Source organism: Salminus brasiliensis, chromosome 22 (assembly GCF_030463535.1).
Source record: "Salminus brasiliensis chromosome 22, fSalBra1.hap2, whole genome shotgun sequence".
Classification (NCBI taxonomy): Eukaryota; Metazoa; Chordata; class Actinopteri; order Characiformes; family Bryconidae; genus Salminus; species Salminus brasiliensis.
This window is the reverse complement of record NC_132899.1, coordinates 22,319,089-22,338,961: the sequence shown is the minus strand read 5'-3', so window position 1 is coordinate 22,338,961 and position 19,873 is coordinate 22,319,089. Positions and strand designations below refer to the sequence as shown.

The 19,873-nt window shown below is 41.1% G+C and overlaps 1 protein-coding gene across 3 annotated transcripts in view; it reads right to left on the bottom strand.

The window, feature by feature from the left end:
• mpp3b (MAGUK p55 scaffold protein 3b) overlaps positions 1-9,704 on the bottom strand; it is a 30,410-nt gene extending 20,706 nt beyond the window's left edge. For 2 of the 3 annotated variants that reach the window (XM_072667071.1, XM_072667073.1), the window contains exons 1-6: positions 9,553-9,704; positions 2,392-2,522; positions 2,110-2,228; positions 1,454-1,531; positions 1,221-1,301; positions 181-318 (exon numbers count right to left, since the gene is read on the bottom strand). In XM_072667071.1, coding sequence (XP_072523172.1) covers positions 181-318; positions 1,221-1,301; positions 1,454-1,531; positions 2,110-2,228; positions 2,392-2,428 — 453 coding nt within the window. In that variant the 5' untranslated portion in view covers positions 2,429-2,522; positions 9,553-9,704. The remainder of the gene's footprint in view (positions 1-180; positions 319-1,220; positions 1,302-1,453; positions 1,532-2,109; positions 2,229-2,391; positions 2,523-9,552) is intronic. The other variant, XM_072667072.1, reaches the window with a different exon arrangement.
• Positions 9,705-19,873: the final 10,169 nt, after the last annotated feature.

Genomic DNA, 19,873 nt, shown 5'->3' with positions numbered 1-19,873 from the left:
GGTAACAACACTGCGCTTATTCTTATTACTATCAGTACTGTTGTTATTGTTGTTATACATAATGATAAGAGCCTTTATTGTATTGGTGCCATACTGTGTCTGTGTGAATATAAGGACTGTAATGTATCCATCATGGACAGTCAGTGAAGTGACGTGTGGTCTGAAAGACGCTGGTCTAACCAGAGGCTCCTTGTTCTTCACCAGACGGACAATCTTGACCGACTCCTCCTCCAGTTCGTCATCCAGGTCGTCTGGCAGCGGCGGCAGCACCGGGTCAAAGTTCTTCTGTGCCACCGTGTCATGAACTGTTAGTACAGCCTGGTGAGACATGGACACACACACACACACACACACATACAGATAGACCCACACACACATACACAAGGGGGAGGGGTGCAAAATGGAGGCTTAGAATCAAATCTGACATGCTTGACTGTTGCCAAGGACGAGAGAGAGAGAGAGAGAGAGAGAGAGAAGGGGGAAGAAGGAGGTTAAGGTAGAGGGAGATAGATAGAGATAAGAAGGAGTAATAGAGTGGGAGAGAAAAGGAGATGGGGAGGAGGGACAGAAAAAGAAATAAGGGGAAAAGAAATAAGGATAGGAAGGGGGGGAGAGGCAAAGGAACTGAGAGAATGAAAAAGAAAATGGAGGAGGGAGGTTGGGATAGAGAGAGAGGGGAGGACAGAAATAGGGATAGAATAGGAAGGGAAGGAATAAAGAGAAAGGGGGGATAGAGAGATTCAGAAAGGAGGGACTGAAAAGGAGAGAGAGAAACAGGAATAGAAAGACGAAAGAGAGGAAGAGGAACTTAGAGAAAGCGAGAGAGAGAGTGAGTGAGAAAAAAAGGAAGAAGGGAATAAGTGAGGTTAGGGAAGCAAGAAAGAGAAAAGGGAGTAAGAGAGAGAGAGAGAGTGCGAGGTAAGAGGCCTTAGGCACAGCAAAGATCAGTCTAATTAGCAGCTCGAAAACTTGTCTTACGATGGCATTCCATCATACCACACTTCATAAACCTAAATCCAATTAGGGTTAATCACTTTAATCTCTTTAATGACAGTGATTTTACACCATTTCTTTAATGACAGTAATTATACGTCTGAGTGTTGGCACTAAAATTGCTATGTGGGTTGAAAGAGCTACACCTTAGTAATTAATAGCACACAACTGCATTAGAAAAAGTGCAATGCTGTGTGTGGGGTGTGTGTGTGTGTGTGTGTGTGTACCTTCACATGTGGAGTGGTCAGAAGCATGAATAACTCTTTTTCATCTCCCTCCAGTGGTCCAATTTGCAGTTCTTCAGCCACCTGTCAATCACAGCCCCAACAACACACTGGCTATAGCCATTTAATTCCAACACAGTGCTAATCAATCTAGGATCTATCCTGAAATACCACTTTCTTTCACACTCACACTGAGCCTAATGCACATTATGGAAAGCCTGAGGAAACACACTTACATCTTCGGCCAGGCAGGCGGCGCTGTGGAGCACTGGGGTTGGGCTCTGATGCTCGTACAGCCTGAGGCGCTCATGAATCTGCGATTAAAGCACAATTGTTTCTTTATGTAAGAAGTAGGTCTTCTGAGTGATCTACACGGAGCTCTCACTTTCTGGGGGAAACCAGGTGTGGGCTAGGTTGGTATAAAGCCACCCAGCATTGAGCTGTGGAGCAGTGGGACTGTGTTCTCTGGATGATGGTTGGTGCTCCATCCAATACTTTTGATATAAGTTGGAAAGTTGGGATTGAGGTGACCTCACTAAAGCTCTCTCTAACGATCTCTTGTCGCCGCTTGCAATTAAATCCTTATAGCAATGCTTCAAAATCTAGTAGAAGGCCTTCCCTAGATAGAATAGTTGGAGTTACTCCAACAAAAGCAGGATACATTTTTGCAATACCCTTGATTTCGGAAGAAACAATAAATGAACAGGTGTCCCAATACTTTTGTCAATACAGTATGCACTAAACACTAACAGGTAGAAGTTAACTGTCTGTATTGTGCGACTCATTCTGTTAAAGGTATCATCACTACCTTCTAAGGCACTGACTTGTACAACTATGTATGAGCCTGCCTTTGTCTTATGGAGCCTGGAACACAGGCTTAAGCTATACTCACTCTCATTAGATAGCTGAGGCTCCTCTCGCTAAAGACCTCCCGAAGGAAGACCAAATCCTCTTTGTGGTTGGCGTCTGGGTGCAGCTGAGATGTTAGCAGGGCTAGCATCTCGTGTAGGCCTAGACACAGGGCAGGAACATATGGTAGCACATCACTACCGCATACTGTTCTACATATTTATTCAGAAACAGAGCATGAACATCATTATAAATGATGTACACAGACAAGCTGAGCTGTAAGGAGACTAGCCTGACTGCATCAGGACTAGCATGAAGCTCTTACCTGTGCTGGCTGATAGGACAGGCATGACTTCTCTCATTAGAGCACAAGATGGGCAGGAACACAGACAGCAGGTCTCTCTTTCTCCTTTCAGCCTCGCTCACAGAACTGACTCATCTGATAGTCCTGCCAGCCTCAAGGAAAGGGGAAAAAGCACATTTCTCAGCCCTATAGACTCTATACTTCTATATATGTGTAACAGGGTTGTCACTATAGATTATATTAGTAACTATAGTACATTGTGTTTAAGGTTAATAGACTAATCGTAAATAATAGCAATAATAATATATAATACGACTGAAGAACATTTTTTAAGTTTGCTAAATGAGATGAATAGAATGACTATAAGCAGGCCTTTACAGTAATGGCAAGCCATGCTATTCCCCCGGTCAGCATGAACGTGGACAAAGTGTGAAGTCAGGAGAAATGTGATCAGTTGAAAACACTCCCAAAAGGATGTCTTCCAAGTCCCCACGGCATCAATAATCAATACCTCATCACAGCTTTTCATTCCAGCTCCTCTTAAGAGGCTTTTTTCCTGGTTCAAGCCACCCTTATACAGCCCAGTGTTTTCTGTAATACTGCAACCATCACACACAATCATCCAGCGATTGCAACTGAATGACCTTAATGCACTCTTTATCTCGCAGTAATTGCTCTGCTATATTGACAGGGCTAGTTTCCTGGAAGGGGGCGTAGACAACAGGTGAAGAGCAGCCGTCTGTAGTGACGTCGCTTTGCTTGTCACTTTCCTTGGGGCTGAAACAGTTTTGCTAACTTGTTGTGAGCCTCTGACTATATGTAGACTTATGTGTATTTTGGGTCCAATAAAAAAGCAGGGGAGTTGGATCTGGGAGGGTGGACTTGATTCCCCTACCTCTAAGTAACTAAAGACAAAAGACTCTGGTTCTGGTTGGCAGCAGCTAGAACAGGGAGTTTTCAATTGCTGCCAACCAGAGGACCATGAAGCCAGCAATGACAACGCTTCTACCCAACTCAGAAAGAGTGAAGCGAATCACAAACTCTATCACACATTTTATTGTCAGATTAAAGATTACAGATTTGCATCCGTATTCAGTCCTTGAGAACCAGAACTTTCGCTCAGTGTTTGCATCTGAGATACAGCAACCCGATCCCGGGGACAATTTACTGACTCTGTGATCCCCAAACTCTACAATGAGACCAAAATTAAGTCATGGACTCACTGAAGAAAACTGGTAGGATAGCTGTAACATATGATGCATGGACATCCATTTCCAAAGAATCCTATGTCACTGTGACTGCTGCGCACTGTAGCACCAATAAGCGACAACTGGCATCTATTGTGCTCCAAAACAAGGACAGTAAATTAGAGGAGAGCCACAGGGGTGCAGATCTGGCTGAGCTGTTAAAGAATGTAGCAGAGGAACAGCAGATCACTAAGATAGATCTAGCTTTAGTTACTCCAAAATGCAATGGCTATAGCCGGTGAACTGAGTAAATTCTTACATGTGAAATGCTAGGCCAACATGCCATGAACCAGGCCTTTTAGCGAGTGCTTAGGTTGCCCACTGTGTCAAGACTACTAGGGAGGGTAGGATGTATTACTTAGTAGTACTAGATAGGTAGCTTACTGACAGGTAGCTTTCCTGTTATATTTAGGAGCCTTGAAAACAATAAAACTGAAGCAAAGTGAGAGAATCCATATCGAGACAAACCCAGCAGGGATGAAAGGACTCTTATTTGGATAAACTGTGATCTTTTACAACACTGATCCGAACAATCTGACCGTTAAAACGTAGAATCTTGTTTACAACATAAGCGTGTTCACCTGTGAACAGTGCCTGGGTTTAAAGACTTCTATTTCTACCGAAGAACTTGCGACAGCCCAATCCGGACAGCAAAGGTAAGCTGTTCACTTCAACAACAGTGAAGAGTCCCAACAGCAGAGACCATTGTGCTTAGCCCTGGCAGCCTTCATTTGCTTCAATTTTCCTCACATTAAAGCAAGACATTAGATATATATTACAAATGTCTGAGAATTCCTAAAGTAAAGCAGGACTGTAGGGCATTTTATAGTCCTAACAAGACCAGATGAACCCATTTTTGCTGCCCTGCCTGGGTGTCTGTCCAAACCAACGAAAGGAGTTAACGATAGCTACTACTTTCCCAATAAAAGGAAGCTGGGTTAAAAGTAAATATTCCAAGGTGACCACAGAACAGCCTTGACCCAGAATACCTCCAAAATGGTGCCCACAAACTTTGCTTGGGCATGATCATTTAACTAGTAAGCATAGAGTTGTGATTTAAAAGGACCAGTATTGACTACTACATGTGTTCATTTTTAAACTCGTTTAGCTTATGTAGTTTTCTTGAGTATATTATGGTTATAAATATGGATGAATCTAAAAAAATAAATCTTGCAGGGAGGCTAGCCACTAGGTTGCTATGGTTACTTGTCCCTTATTTTATATCTGCTATTTAAGATCAGTTTTAGTCTCCTAGAATTTAGTTTATTGAAGAAGACCTATTCGCACAATGCATGAAGTTGGATTCCATCCACCCAAGCCACTGCCTGGTCTCACAGCTGCCCACCGGCAGGAAGTACAGAAGCATGAAGACCAGAACCAGTCGGTTCCGGAACAGCTTCTACCCCCAAGCAATCAGGCTGCTGAACAGACAGTAGCGCAGTGTAAAACCATCTCACCTGTATCATCACACCTCCACCCCATTCAAACACATGCTGCACCCAACACTTACTACTGGAACTGTGACCTCTGCTCAGTCAGACTGAACCCACAAAGACTTCTCCCCCCTCACACTACACTGTATTCACACCTATCCAGTGTCTATATGGAAATAGTAATGTAAACATGACATAGTGTGTGTATACTATATGTTCGTGTGTAAATATTCAGTATTTCTATTTTGTAAATATCTCACCTTTACATCTGTGTTTATGTCATGTGACACTAAACCTGATTTGATTGAATTAGTGGATATTTCTGTTCCCAAAGAGGGTGACATTCTTCTCAAAGGTAAAGGTGCACGTATTTGTCACTGTAGTATGTACAGCAAAATGTGTCCTCCACATTTAACCCATCTGCGGTAGAGAACACACACAGTGAGTACACACACCCAGAGCAGTGGGAAGCAGAGAGGGTAAAGGGCCTTGCTCAAGGGCCCAACAGTGGCAGCTTACCGAGCCCAGGAATCGAACCCACAACCCCTGTTATCGATAACCTGGTGCTAACCGCTGAGCCACCACTGCCCGACAAACAAAATAAAGGAAGGAATACATCAAGCTCTTACTGATCCAGAAATGTAGACAGAGGAAGAGCAGTTTCAAAGCTTAGAAAAAATTAAACACAACTTAAAATACCCAGAACTGGCCTCAGTATCCAAAAATCTGGTGAGTTTCTCTGTCAGTCAGTCTGTCTGAGCTTACTTTGTGTCTGTTGCTTGTTCAGCATTTCTTTTCCAGCTGGACTAAAATGCAACCAAATGCAGACACCTCTTTTTCAATAAACGCTAATCCACATCGATTTCCTCTGAAAACCCGCAAAGACTCTGTCTTACTCTCTCACTCTCTCTGTCTGTATGTCTCTCACTCTAATTACAAAGTGAGATGGAGAGATTGCACTGGTGAGCTGGGCACTCTATCTTCTGACTGTTACAGCTGGAGGATTCTTACAAGGCACATGCTATGGTGCGCTCAGATTTTCACAAGATCAGTCCAATTACATGCGCTGTTCTAACTGTTCATCTTGAAGCATCTTTGCTCCAATGCCTTTAGATCAGACCACAAGAACGCATGACATTTGATGTCATACATTTCTTATTTTTGTTTCTTTTAATGAATCTAATATGTTGAATGTTGGTATGCACTTAGCTCTTTGCCTCAATATAGCCTTGACATGTTGGGCCAACTTTAAATTAAGTAATTCACTGTACTTTTTGATTTAGCAGTCATTTTTTTATGAGCTGGGTAGTTTCATACTCAAAATTTCACTTTAAGAACTATTTTGCTCTTCATATCACTGCTGTCTAATAATAAAAAAAAAACATATCTTTATTTTTGTACATATTTTGTTTTCTTGTCCTGTAGCTGCTGTAGCTTCTGTAACTGTAACTAAATTACTATTTTGGAGAAACGTGTAACAACCCCATAACAACATAGTTTTCATTGGACAGTGACAATATGCATTTAACCTTGCTAGCATAATTTCTGTAGTGCCTATATGAAATCCTCAGTTGTGTGTAGTTTCACTTTTCCAGCTAGCAGAGAACGTGATAATAAACTTCAGCTATGTGAAGTTAGCCAGTAACATAACAGAAATAATGTCCCGTGAATGTTGTGACATAATAAAGGTTTACATTTACAGCATTTAGCAGACGCTCTTATCCAGAGCGACTTACAAAAGTGCTTTGCTATTTCCCAAGAAAAACCTCAGCTAGTTTGAATAGGCTAAAAACTCAAAGATACCTCTGCGCTTCGACACTACTAAACACAAGTCAATATGGAGACTATGGTACTCTGGCTAGCTTGTGATGGTTTGCATCACAAAGTTGTTAGAGCATTCCCAGTTATGCAAAAAATTAACATTATGGAAACATCTAACTTCCCCCAAACTAAAAATACAATCAATAAAAACATTGATCAAACTGAAATCAAATAATTTATTATAAATATCATAACATTTTCCAAATCATTGGAGAATTTATTTGAATATAGAATGTAATATTTTCTGTATTTACATTGATAATATAAAAGTTCAAACCATGAACCTGCATTACCTTTTTTAAAATATGCCTACAAAATGCAAAAAAGACCACATTTAATTGTGAAAAGAAACAAATAAATGTAAAAATAAAAACATTCTAGGAACTTTCAGAAACCTGACAGATCGAATGGTCCAAGAACCAGAATTCAAATATTTGTAATATTTCTTGCTGGGCTCCCACAGAGGCCTGATACTTACTTATGGCAGATGCGCACTCACTTCACTAAATGTAAATAGTGAATGCTGAACTCCTGGAAGCCTGTTTGGCCTTTTTGCTATCTGCCGAGCTGATTGCAGAACAGGGTTGCCTCCTCAGGAGGGTCTGTGTACCAGTTTTAAAACTGTAAAATGTTTAAAACGGTATAGAAGGTATAAAAGTATAAAATGCATGTTTTAATGCGGTTATATTTAATGTAATTTAGCTAGAATTCAAACTGCAAACGGACCAGTCCAGCTCAAGACCAGCTTTTGGCTGGTTTCAGAATAGCTAAGCTGGTCTTCTGCACTGATAAACAAGCTGGCTTATCAGGTTGGCCAGCTTAGTTCTAAAGCCGTGCAGCATAGCGTTTATATTTGAGTTTGTTGGACTAGCAGGTGTATCAACATGAGCAATCTGACCAAGCTGGTCATCAAGCTGATATTGATCATAGTAATGCTAATGAACCAGCATGGTCAGACTGTCAGGTTATGCTGGGGAACCAGCTTGGTCATGCTGGTAGACCAGCTAAACCATCAAACGGATAACATAATCTATGCTGGTTCAAGAGCTAAACTGGTCAACCATCTTAAACTGGCTAGGGTTAAACTGGGTAAAGGGTTCTTAACTTGGGTATGTGGTTTTCTAGAGCATTATGTGGATTCTTTTAACTTCTTCACATTCTTGGATCTTATTTAGTCTTGTATCTTTATTTTTGTGGCCTTCTTCATCCTCTTCTTCACACTCTCCTTCTCCTTCTTATTCTTTTTCTAATTATTATCATCATCATCAAATGACATTGTGTTGTCCCGTCACGCTCCACAGGTACCTGGTCTCCTCCCAGGCTGAATGACTAACGGATGGCTCGAAGCTGAGCGTCAGGCCCTGCTGGACCACAAGGTCACCCTGCCATCACTCAGCCACCATCTGTCCCCTCCACCAGCAAACCCTCCTCTGGGCTCATTACCAATGAAAGCTCTGTTCGCTTCCTCTGCTCATTTCTCCATCTCTCTTTCTATGTTTGAGTGCATCCAACTACATATTAACATACAATGACGGCAGGGGGTGATGATGGCAAGGGGATGGGGAACGATCAAGCTCAATCTTTTGACATCTGATTATTGCACATATTGCTTAGTCTGCAATCACTGCGTCCCAGAGGAGTGAACTGAACCACAGATTAGCACCACAAGCACATCTTATCTTAATAAACACAGTCTGTAAAACACACCACATAGGCAAGAGCATCCACATGCAGACACACATGCACACACACACACACATTGCCATGACAACCCGAAAGTTTAATACATATAGGAGCAGAAGGCTTGACAGAGTGTTAAAGAGAAGGTGAAGAAGGGACGAAGTGAGCATTGTGAGTGTGAAACCTCTTTCTGCTTGTTCTGGCTGCTTCTTTAACCCCTTAAACCCTAGTTTAAGGATTTAGCGATTTATCACAAAGCGAAATACTATATTAAGGCCTGCAGGGTTCTATCTAAGGGCCAATGAAACTGATGCAAATTATGACAGAAAGGAAGTGTAGGCTTACATACTGAGGTCAAAAGGTTATCTGTAGCCTACAATCAGTTACCACTGGCACTGGTTTCACTGTATGTAGAAAAGATAAAGCTGAAAACACACTTAAGCATTTTTTTAACCCCACAGATCATAATTTCTCTGCACTGTACTAAAAATGTGCTTATAATGAAGCCAACAGGCTACAGCATCTGCCCATTGACTTAAATTACAAATATGTTCCAAGCCAATGGGTTTCTGTTCATTTACCAAGAACAGAGAAACACATTAGAATGACAGCCTGTGGTAATCGACCGCCTGCCACAAATGCAGCAGATAGAGGTATGGTTGAATCCGCTGGAGTATTCCTTTAAGTGCATCCCAAAAGCAGGTGAGGTAGGTTTGGATGGAAGACTAAGGGAACCCCTAGCCTCTCTACTGTACCTCAGCAGCTGGTGGAGGGGTGTGTGTGTCAGGCTCACTGCGCTGCGCTCCGTCAGAAGGCATGCCCACCATAAAAAAACACAACCTCGCTGGATTCTCACATCCCTCACATACCAGCTTAGTCCTTCCTTCCCTCCCCTCACCCTCTTCTGCTGCTGCTGCTGCTGATGCTTGCTCTGTCTGCACAGCGGATTACACACCCAAACACACGCAAGAGCAGACATAAAGCCCCCCCGGATCTCTTACCTTTCACTGCCTTTCTGCCTCTGTGTGTGTGTGTAAGGGGGGTGTTTCCTCTTCTGTTGGAAGCTCCCTCTATAGCGATGCCTACCGCACTGGTCCTGAGACTGTGTGTGCTTGTGTGTCGTGGATGCCTACTCTACTGCTGCTGCGACTCCCTTCCCCCTCCCTCTCCCCCCACCAATCTTTAGCTTTCCCTTCATCAGTCTCTCTCTCTCTCTCTGTCTCTCTCTCTCTCTCTCTCTCTCTCTCTCTCTCTCTCTCTCTCTCTCACACACACACACACACAAACACAACCATCCCCCATGGTCTCATGCTCTCTCTCTCTCTCTCTCTCTCTCTCTCTCTCTCTCTCTCTCAGGACTCTCACTGATCTGTCTATTTCTCTCTCTCTCCTTCTCTCTCTCTCTTATATATATAATTTTTTTTCTTTCTCTGGTCTCTCTCACCTATCTCGTTAATTCTGTCTCACCTCTCCTCCCCATATTTCTCTCTCTCTCTCTCTCTCTGTTTCTTTCTGCCCCATACCCCCACCCTATCGCTCTCTAGCCAGTCCTCTCACCCCAGCTTCTCTCTTTTTTTTTCTCTCTCTGGCTGGTCTCTCTCTCTCTACCTTTCTTTCTTTCTCCCTCTCTCTCTCTCTCTCTCTCTCTCTCTCTCTCTCTCTCTCTCTCTCTCTCTCTCTCTGGTCTCTCTCTTTCTATCTCTCTACCTTACTCTTTGTCTATATCTCTTCCTTATCTATTTCTCTCTGGTCTCTCTCTCTCTGGTCTCTCTCTCTCTCTCTCTCTCTCTCTCTCTCTCTCTCTCTCTCTCTCTCCCTCTCTCTCTCTCTCTCTCTCTCTCTCTCTCTCCCTCTCATAGTGACTGCATTGCTGATAATGTGTTCACTCTCTCGTCTGTTTCCATGTTTTTTATCCCTTACTCTCCTACCCCCTGCTCAGACCTGGGGCAGACAGACGTCCGCCCTGTCCTGCCATCCGCTCTTGTTAAGCTCCAGCTCAGGAGCAGGGCTGACTCTAGGAGACGTCTAGAGTGGACGTGAGGAAAAGAGCATCAGTCTGTCATTCTGTCATGTCTGGGTGTGACAGAGAGACGGTGGGGCGTCTATTTATGTGTGACGTGCCTGTCTGGGAGGAGAGTCTGTGTGTGTGTGTGTAGTGTGAATTTCCTATCTCTGGCCTTTTAATTCATCTTTGTAGTCCTGAGGCATTTCATCAACAAGTCTACGAGGGACGTGGCATTTATCTGCTTCGTTCTGAAGATGACGAAATGTCAACACCATGATTGGATAACATTACAGGCCTCTAAAATACACCACATGTGCAATAGCATTCACAGGCTATTAAATTCAGTGTGTGGAGAACCGAAAAAGAACCTAAACAAGTGAGGAGACTTCTCAGAAGAAAGAGATTTAGCCTTTTTCTGCTGCCCTTCATACATCAGCACATTAGTTCTAGCAGCTTTTTTAAAAGGATCCTACACCCTAATGTCTATCTGGTACACATATGGCACAGCAAAGAGCAGAAAAAACACTTAGATTAGCACAAACTGGTCAGTTAGCATCTATTCTGTGTTTTGAAATAGATTATGAACAAAAAATGAACAGAGAATATCATTTTTAGGATGCACTATTACCTAGGGCACTAATTGTATAATAGGGACTTTGCTACAGGCCCAACCAACAACCATAAATCTACTACAGAACAGCATATCAGCTTCGTATCATCATCACATTAGACATCGAGTACCAGACATTGGTTTCCATCCAACTACTAAATAAAAAAAACATACATTTAATCATTACGTAGTAAATGTCCCTTAAAAAAACCTTCATGTTAATGGTACTCTGACTATAGTAGGGAGAATGACTGCCACTCTGGAATGCTGCTAACTGCACAATTTAACTGCATAACAATGTGTAACCCAGGTCATATTTGTGTACAATCCTGTTACAATCCGCTAGCGCCTCAGTACATCTGCTTCTTACACTTCAGATGCCGGTTCTGTGTCTCTCTGCATGCAAGCTCAAAGCATGCTTTGTATTTACAGCAGTGGAGTAAAACTGAATGACACTCCACACCTGTAGGGGGAGCACAGGAGCAAAAAATACCAATTCTCATGTAAATCCATTAAATTAGAGGAGGTAAAAAAGCCTGACTACTGGGGTCCTAACAGAATACAGATACGAATAAGAGAGACACTGTGCACGTCTCATTAACACCCACTCTACTCAAGACAGGACAAGACACCCATATTCACCATTTGTGTCAGACACAGATGAAATTGGCCTCCACCTTTAACAGTAAACACACATATACACACACAGTGGACAGTGAGCACATGTGGCCAGAGTGGCCAGCTATCACTGCGGCGAGCAGAGAGGGTGAAGGACCTCGCTCAAGGGCCCAAAAGTGGCAGCTTGCTGAACAAACAACCCTGTTATCAACAGCCTGGTGCTCTACCTACCCGCTGACCACCACTGCCTCTCTCAGACAGAGTCAATGCTTCGTAAACATGTGAATAATCCTGCTGTGTGTTGCAGCTTTCATAGTAATACATCAATACCCATTAGCATATTAGGTTTCACCAAGTGTGTGTGTGTTCTGCATTGATCATGTTCCTGTTGAGGTTGTAGTTTTCTGGAAACACCCCTGAACACTAATTACACTATTGATCTACATCGAAATCAGTCACATTCTAAATGAGTCTATATTAAGTAATAACACTTTTAATAAGAACCTTATATAACCCCCTTGTGCACTCTTACAAAATAAAGGTGCTTCAAAGGGTTCTTTCCATACATTGGCTTCCATAAAAAGCATGTTTGTTATAGAATTGTGTCGTGAAACACGGGAAGAACCTTTTTAAACGGGTTCGTCCGTGGCATTGCTCAACAAACCTTCTGAAGACATTTCAAAGTCGAGGCTTCAGTAGGACTGCTGGAGATGTGCGCCGTCACACACCCACATGCAATTAGCCAGACCTAGATCTGTGTCACACTTTAGGTATCTGAGGGCCAGACCTTCCATGAACCAAACTGAATTAATCTGTAACATCTGAAAAACCTTTCTTTTTAAGCCTTCATTTTCCGAAGGGGCATATTAACTGAAATACTAGGCCGTGGCTTAATATCCTAAGTAGCTGTTTTTATTAGAATAAGTAATATACTAAAGTGAAAGTTATCTACATTAAAACACATCAATGTACATATCGCTGCTGTCCAATAAAAAACAAGTATACAATTTTGTGCACATATTTATTGTATTTTCCATGTATTTACATGTTTTCTTCATGGTTTGAACCCTGTAGCTGTTCTGAACACTGTGTAAATGATTCTGGATGGACAGGCCAATAGAAATGCTTTTGGAATAAACTCTTATTTTATATTGACTATTTTGCCTTCTCCTGTAAAGTTACCATTTGGGAGCTATCTGTTTTTCATTGGACAGTGACGATACAAAGTAAAAAGTAAAGGTTTTAACCAATGAATTGAAGAGCATGTTTTGGCCATTTGGGATTTGGTCTTGGACTTTTGTTTGACTTCTGTTTTGACTTTAAGTTTGCCTGCAATTTCATCCAGTTTCTCATCCATTTGTGGCAAGATGCTGGTCAGTTACAACAGAGAACCACGCAAACCCTAATTGTGTAATAGTTAATAGTTTGTTTTATTAATGCAAAGAAAATGATCATTTCAAATGGATTGGCATGTGTACTAGGGTAGGAACCTTACCACATGAAGAACTGCAACTACAGTGCAGTGGTTTAATTTACCACCCTGTCACATACAGTGTTTACCTAATATGTGTTTAAAAATATGGTTTCATTGTGTGTATAAAAATGAAAGGGTTTATGCAGGATAACAAAACCTTTCATGTTGAGAATTTTTAAAAATAAGTATTCGTTCTTGATGAATATTTTGAAAATTGACACATGGAAACAGCACCTGCTTCATAGAATGACTCCGCTATTGTCAGAGAGCCTGATGGGTTTTGTCAAGCAACATGGCTAAGACCTGCCCACTTTGACAGGAAAGGGACAAGGAACTGACATGCAGAGTAACCAAACACAGGCAGCTGCTTTTGTTTATGATGTCATGTGGAGTATTTTTTAGATAGTCCTTCAAAATGAATTAATCAATAAATAAATCCATTAAATAAGATTATTTAAAGTACCTCTTTGAATGTCTAAGGCTGAGACGAGTGGCGAAACTCACAAAAGTGGAGGTGAGGTAATAGCACTGGAACACATGGTCAAAATGGACATAACATCTTTGTTGTGTATATAATATAGAACAACTTTTATATACTAGTATAAAATCTATAATCTAAGGTCAAGGGGGTAGAATTGGATAGGTACAGTAGGGACCTATCCAACTAATAGCTCTACTAATTTCCAGCGCCTATGGCCTGTCAGTGTCTAGTCAATGTATTTGGTACACAAACAGATAGCAGATCCTGTTCTCTACTACAAGTTCGCCTCTCTAATCCACATCGCTAACAGGGTTGGCTTTGCTGTTCTTTGCGAAAATCCTGTCTCGTATTGATTGTGCATTTCATTTTTACATGAGAAACAATTCCGTTGGCTATTATATGGAACTAATGGCAACCAACTTTTAGTTTTAGTTTTAGTAATTAAAACTTTAATTATTTTAGTAATTAAGTACCAGTTTTTCTAAATAAATAAATAAATAAATAAATAAAATAAAACAAAAAGCAGGTACCAGTAGGACCAGAATTAAATTGGTACTTTAAATTGAAAGACTAAAAGAGTGAAATAATTTAGTTTTGGTTAGAGGTTAAGGTTAGGGTTAGGCATAGTGTTAATTAGCTACAGTAATAATTCTGTCAATGGAAGGTCCCCATAGGTATAGTAAGATAAGACGTGTGTGTATGTATGTTTAGCAATTAGCCTAATTTGGCAATCTGCTCAGTCAAGACAGCAGCCAAAAATTAAGAGAAATTAACATTTGGAGCCAAAGTGTACGTTAAAGAAAATAAAATCTGTAGTTGCTAATGTGTGGAGTCAACAATACTGGTAATAATAATACCTAACAAAGACATACATATTTTTGTCTGTGTTCATATGGCAGCTTTAGTGTGTTCAGGTGTCAGAATGATTGAATTCAGTATTGATTAATAACCTAAAAGTCAATCCCAGAAAAGCGTTGTTGTTGTGAAGTACAGAAAGCTAGTTTTACAGAAGGCTGATGCTGTTAGGTTAACATAATCACAAATTTGTAATTGGTGTCTTAGGAATGTACTGACATAAAAACAAACCTCAGTTTATGAGTGCATTGGCTACCATATCTATAAATAAAGGCATAGATGATGTGAACCTCCTGTCAGACATCTATCATAAAGGCAAAAGGCCTCAGCTTCCAGGGAGGCCCTCTGTGGAACACTTTTATGTCCCTACCAATGTCAAAATGGTACCTACGCCCTTGCCTCTGTTACAGCTAAAGCTATTTTATGGTGCGCTATAAATGAATAATGTAATTCCACCATTAGAGCACTTAGAGCTGCTTAGACATGTGATCATGGTTGGGAGGTGTCCAGGTTTGGACCAGATAGTCCTCTTTTGAGTTGAATAAAAGTTCTGATAAATGATTATTCTTCACAATTTTTCTTAACTTTTCACTTAATAAATTCTAAGAACTGGTATTCTGTGCTTTTAATGTGCTTTTAAATATTTTCATACCCTTACGATGGCCTCACACGGTACGAGGTGTCATTAGACATGCCTCTAAAAGCATCAGTTAAAATAGTTTGATAGACTTGAAGGCTCTTGAAGGACTGTCAGCAGTCAGCAGTCACCACTCAGGATTTAAAAGAGAATATAGGGGAGTGACAATAAGTCCAGGGATGAGCTTCAGGTGTGACTCCTGATCTGAATCAGGTGAAGGGAGGAGCCCAGGAGGAGCCAGAGCTGGAAGATTCAATACCAAATGTCCCCAACAGGAGGAGACATTGTGACAGTCACCCTCTCACTCTCACACTCATGTACCATACTAAACAATCTGAGCATTGTTTTTACCATATTATTTTAATGCAGATTAAGGGACAGCTTATGAGTGGGCGCTAAGTTAGGTTATTTAATGGTGATATTTGGGATAAAAAAGTGAATTATGTATGAACTACTTTCATAAAGACAATGATATGCATTTTCATATGTTTTAGGTATTCTGCAGAAGTAGGGGGCTTTTATATCACTTATACACACCTTATTTATGACATGGGAATTCTTAAGTTTCTGTAGGTTGTAGGTTGTGAAGTCAGGGGTGGCCAAAATTCAATGTCAGGACCATCAATTTGACAGATTTGACAACTGTAAAGTAGACTAGTTACTGGATGTGTAACTGGTGTGTCACTGAAGCGAATTCCTGAAAGAACCTTTATACGTCATACGTCCTGCTCTCTCTTCACGCATGTTAGCATCAGACAACAGGATATTTTGTTTTAACCATTTTGACATCCTTATTTATTTATTTCTCATTTATTTGAGCATGTCTTTTTTACATTACATATACCAACATGGTCTCCCTGTATATGTCCCTGTATATGTGCCATAGTGTGTGTGTGTGTGTGGGGGGGGGGGGGTAGATTCTAAGGGCCTATAAATGACAGGGGCCCTTATATAAATATATATTAATTAGTCATTAAGTTGTAAATCGGATAGTAGTTGGATTTTGGTCTTGGACATTGTTTGGGTTTATATCATGGTGTCGGGTAACCACAAACCAATAAATTATGTCAATGTCAAACTGATGTAAAATATTAAGATTTAGCTGGGGAGGGGGGCTCTGAGTGGTCCTCTGGCTGGGTTGAATCCTGGGTCATGCTGCTTGCCATCAGCAGCGGGATGTTATTGGTGGGTTGGTGGCACTTCCTTCTCTCATCACTCTTAGTGTGATGTTGGTTAGCACAGGCAGCTGTTAGCTATTGTATTGTATTGTCAGAGCTGGGGAGCTACGCTTTCCTCAGAGCGTGTTTGGGGTTTAGTGATGCTGCCTTCACATGTGTCAAAAGAGACATTGTGAGGTCTGGTGACCAAAATCCAAACGTCTGCAAAACGTCATCATGTTACCATCTACTCTAACATTGTTAGACGTTGACATGTGGTTGGCTTTAAATCATTGTGTTAAATCAACCAATATTCAACATCTATTTAACGCTGGACCTTGATGTTGTTTTTTGCATTTGCAATTGAGTTTGAGGTCGAGCCAACGCTGTGTTTCCAAATCAACCTGATTTTGGGTGAGTGCACCGTCTTTCTGGCATCAAATCCATGTCCGGCGACCCATGTGGGGTTATAAGCTCACAACATTTGTTATTAGTATCCATCTTGACAGCGTAATTAAAGAGTAATAGTCAGTAATAGTCTCATTAGACTGTATTACTGCTCTGTCACGTCCTCTCCTCATTCCCCACACTGTACTCACACCAGCTGATGCAGTGTACCTGATCTACCAGGCTCCAGAGTTTACTACCCACATATGCTGCTCCTAGCAATCTATCTTTATGTCTATGTTTATGGCCCACTGCAACATGCTGTCTCTCTCACACACACCCATACACACACATTCTCGCACTCTCTAATGATTCTCAAGCTTCACAGCTGTTCTATATTTATCTCACAGCACACAATGCGTTGGAGAACACGTTGGCAGAGTCCACTTCACTGTCAGGCTGAGAGGTATCCACCTATTTGAGAGAGAGAGAAAGAGAGAAAGAGAGAGAGAGAGAGAGAGAGAGAGAGAGAGAGAGAGAGGTGTTGGTAGGGGTAGAGTGTCAAACAGATGGTATTCAGGCCCACAGTATTAGCATTGGCATATCAGGGTTATGTAATAAACCTGAATCTGATGTCCTCACTGCTATGTGGCCTTCTCTCTCTCCCTCTCTCTCCCTCTCTCTCTCAATCTCATGTTCAAGCTCAGGGTTGCTTTATTAGCATGACTGCATAAATGACAATATTACTAAATAATAATAACAGTAATTACAACAACCACAACAACAGCAACTAGCAAAGTGCAATGTCTGAAGGAAATGCAGAACGGTTGTGCTCAATAAGTGGTTGCTAGGCTGTTGCTACATGGTCTTCACAGTGAAACTGTGTTTGCCAGATGGTTGCTTTGGTCTTATTAAGTTATTTCTATGGTATCCCAGTTGGTTGCTATGGTGTTTGCACATAATTTACATGTGGGTGCTATAGTGTTGCAAGGTAGTGCCAATGGTCTTGCTTAGTGGATGCTATTGTGTTGCTATGTTGTTGCTATGGGGCAGCCAAGTTACTGCTATATTGTATAGTGTTTGCACATAATTTACATGTGGGTGCTATAGTGTTGCAAGGTAGTGCCAATGGTATTGCTTAGTGGTTGCTAGAGTGTTGCTCTGTGGATGCTATTGTGTTGGTATGTTGTTGCTATGGGGCAGCCAAGTTATTGCTATGTTGTCCCAGGTGGTTGCTATGTTATTTGTAAGTAATTGCTAGATGGGGGCTATGATGTTTGGAAGTAACTGCTAGATGGGGGCTATAGTGTTGCGAGGTAGTGGCTATAACCTTGTTTAGTGGTTGCTAGAGTGTTGCTCAGAGGTTGCTATGGTGTTGCTAAGTTGTTGTTGGACTGTCTCAACAGAGGGAACAGAAAAAAAATCTGTACACAGGCCCGAAGCACACAACTAAACTGAACAATCAGAAGTTGGAAGTTGAAAGATGGAATACGACTATACATACATTTCTGCCTGCATCCCTTTTTCTCTACTCTCTCTCCCACACACTCAGCCTTTTCCCCCTCTCACTTGTGCAGAAGAGGAAAAGCTCCGGGTATGTGGGTGTGTATGATGTTTTTTTTCTGTACCTCTACTCGGCTGTAAGTGTGAGTCTAAAACAGTAACTAAAAACACCTGGCAACACAAACACTCCTGAGAGTGAAAAACTGTCTGAGAAAACTCAGGGAGTGACGTGGTTTCCTTGGTTTCCTCAGCCTCGCTGGCTCCAGTGTCTTTTCTCTGATCAATCAGTCAAAGCTCTGCAGTAAGTTTTAAATAGCAGCCCACCATTTTCAAGGGCCGACAGTCACAACCAAAGAGAGAGCAATGATAGTATCAGCATGAGGGTGATTGAGGATTCTGCAATTATTCTATCCTGAAATAAAGCATGTAGTATTTCTGCACTGCCATCTTTAATAAAGTGCTCCATATTTCAATAAGCTTAATGATTATTTTTTAAAGATTGTTAGATCAGTATCAATATACAAGAAAGAAGTATCATGTCTTTATAGGCAAAATCACAGCTGTTGGAGCACCACCAGTCACAAAACCCACATTAATGTCACCAGACAGAGTTACTTACTTATCAAAAAGTAACCAAAAAGTTACTTACTTATCACTTTACATCAAAAACTTTGTTTATTTGCAAAAATAAATTGCTAACACAAGGTAACTAGTAAACTAGTAAAGGCCTGATTTAAACATTGAAGCTACAACCTGAACTACACTATCATCTTCATAACCTCTCGCTTTGTAGTAGAATTCCTCTTTCAAACTGGATGCAACTGCAATGTTTGCAATGTTGTGTAATTTTGGTAAAGGCAGTCTGCCACCATTCAGCTGTGTGGAGAAGCTTATTTTTTGTTTTTGTGGACTAAAGAAACTCATAATGTGTTCTTACCACATTAATTTGTCTGCATTAAAAGTAAACAAAAACATGGATGCATTGTCAGCAAGTTGAGAGGTGTTTTTGGAAACGTATTAGATGAGATTGGTTGTAGTCCAGTGTTTGTTAGCAGTGTTAGTCTAACATCTTCCATTCTAAAGAACTGAAAAAGCAAACTTTAGATACCAGATCAGATACAGTGGCTGGGGTCAAGGATAAATGACGTCCATTTTATCCATTTATTTATTTTTGCCTTCAGTCACTGAACCCTAAATAAATTCCACGTTTCTCCGTACAGGGGGCAGTGCTGGGCATATTACAGCAGGCAGTCCAGTGATTGTGCAAGATGGGATGGGTGTTAGAGCTAAGATTAAGAGCATTCAAACTGTTCGTCTAGCATATTTTCCAATTTACTAAATGTTGTATCTTTTTGTTTTCTAAAGACAGAAAGTGGATTAATCACTACTCAGACTTAAGGCCACTACACTCTGATGTGATTCTTACAACAAACACCAGCATTCTAACACTGGCTATATGTTGGCTTTATACGGCTCCTGGGATAAAAGTAAATGAATGTAAGTGTAATCGAAGAAGAGCATTCTAGAACAGTACAATCAGGGATAGAACATTGTAGGACAGTATCAGGGAGGTAAAACGTTTACACTGAGACAAG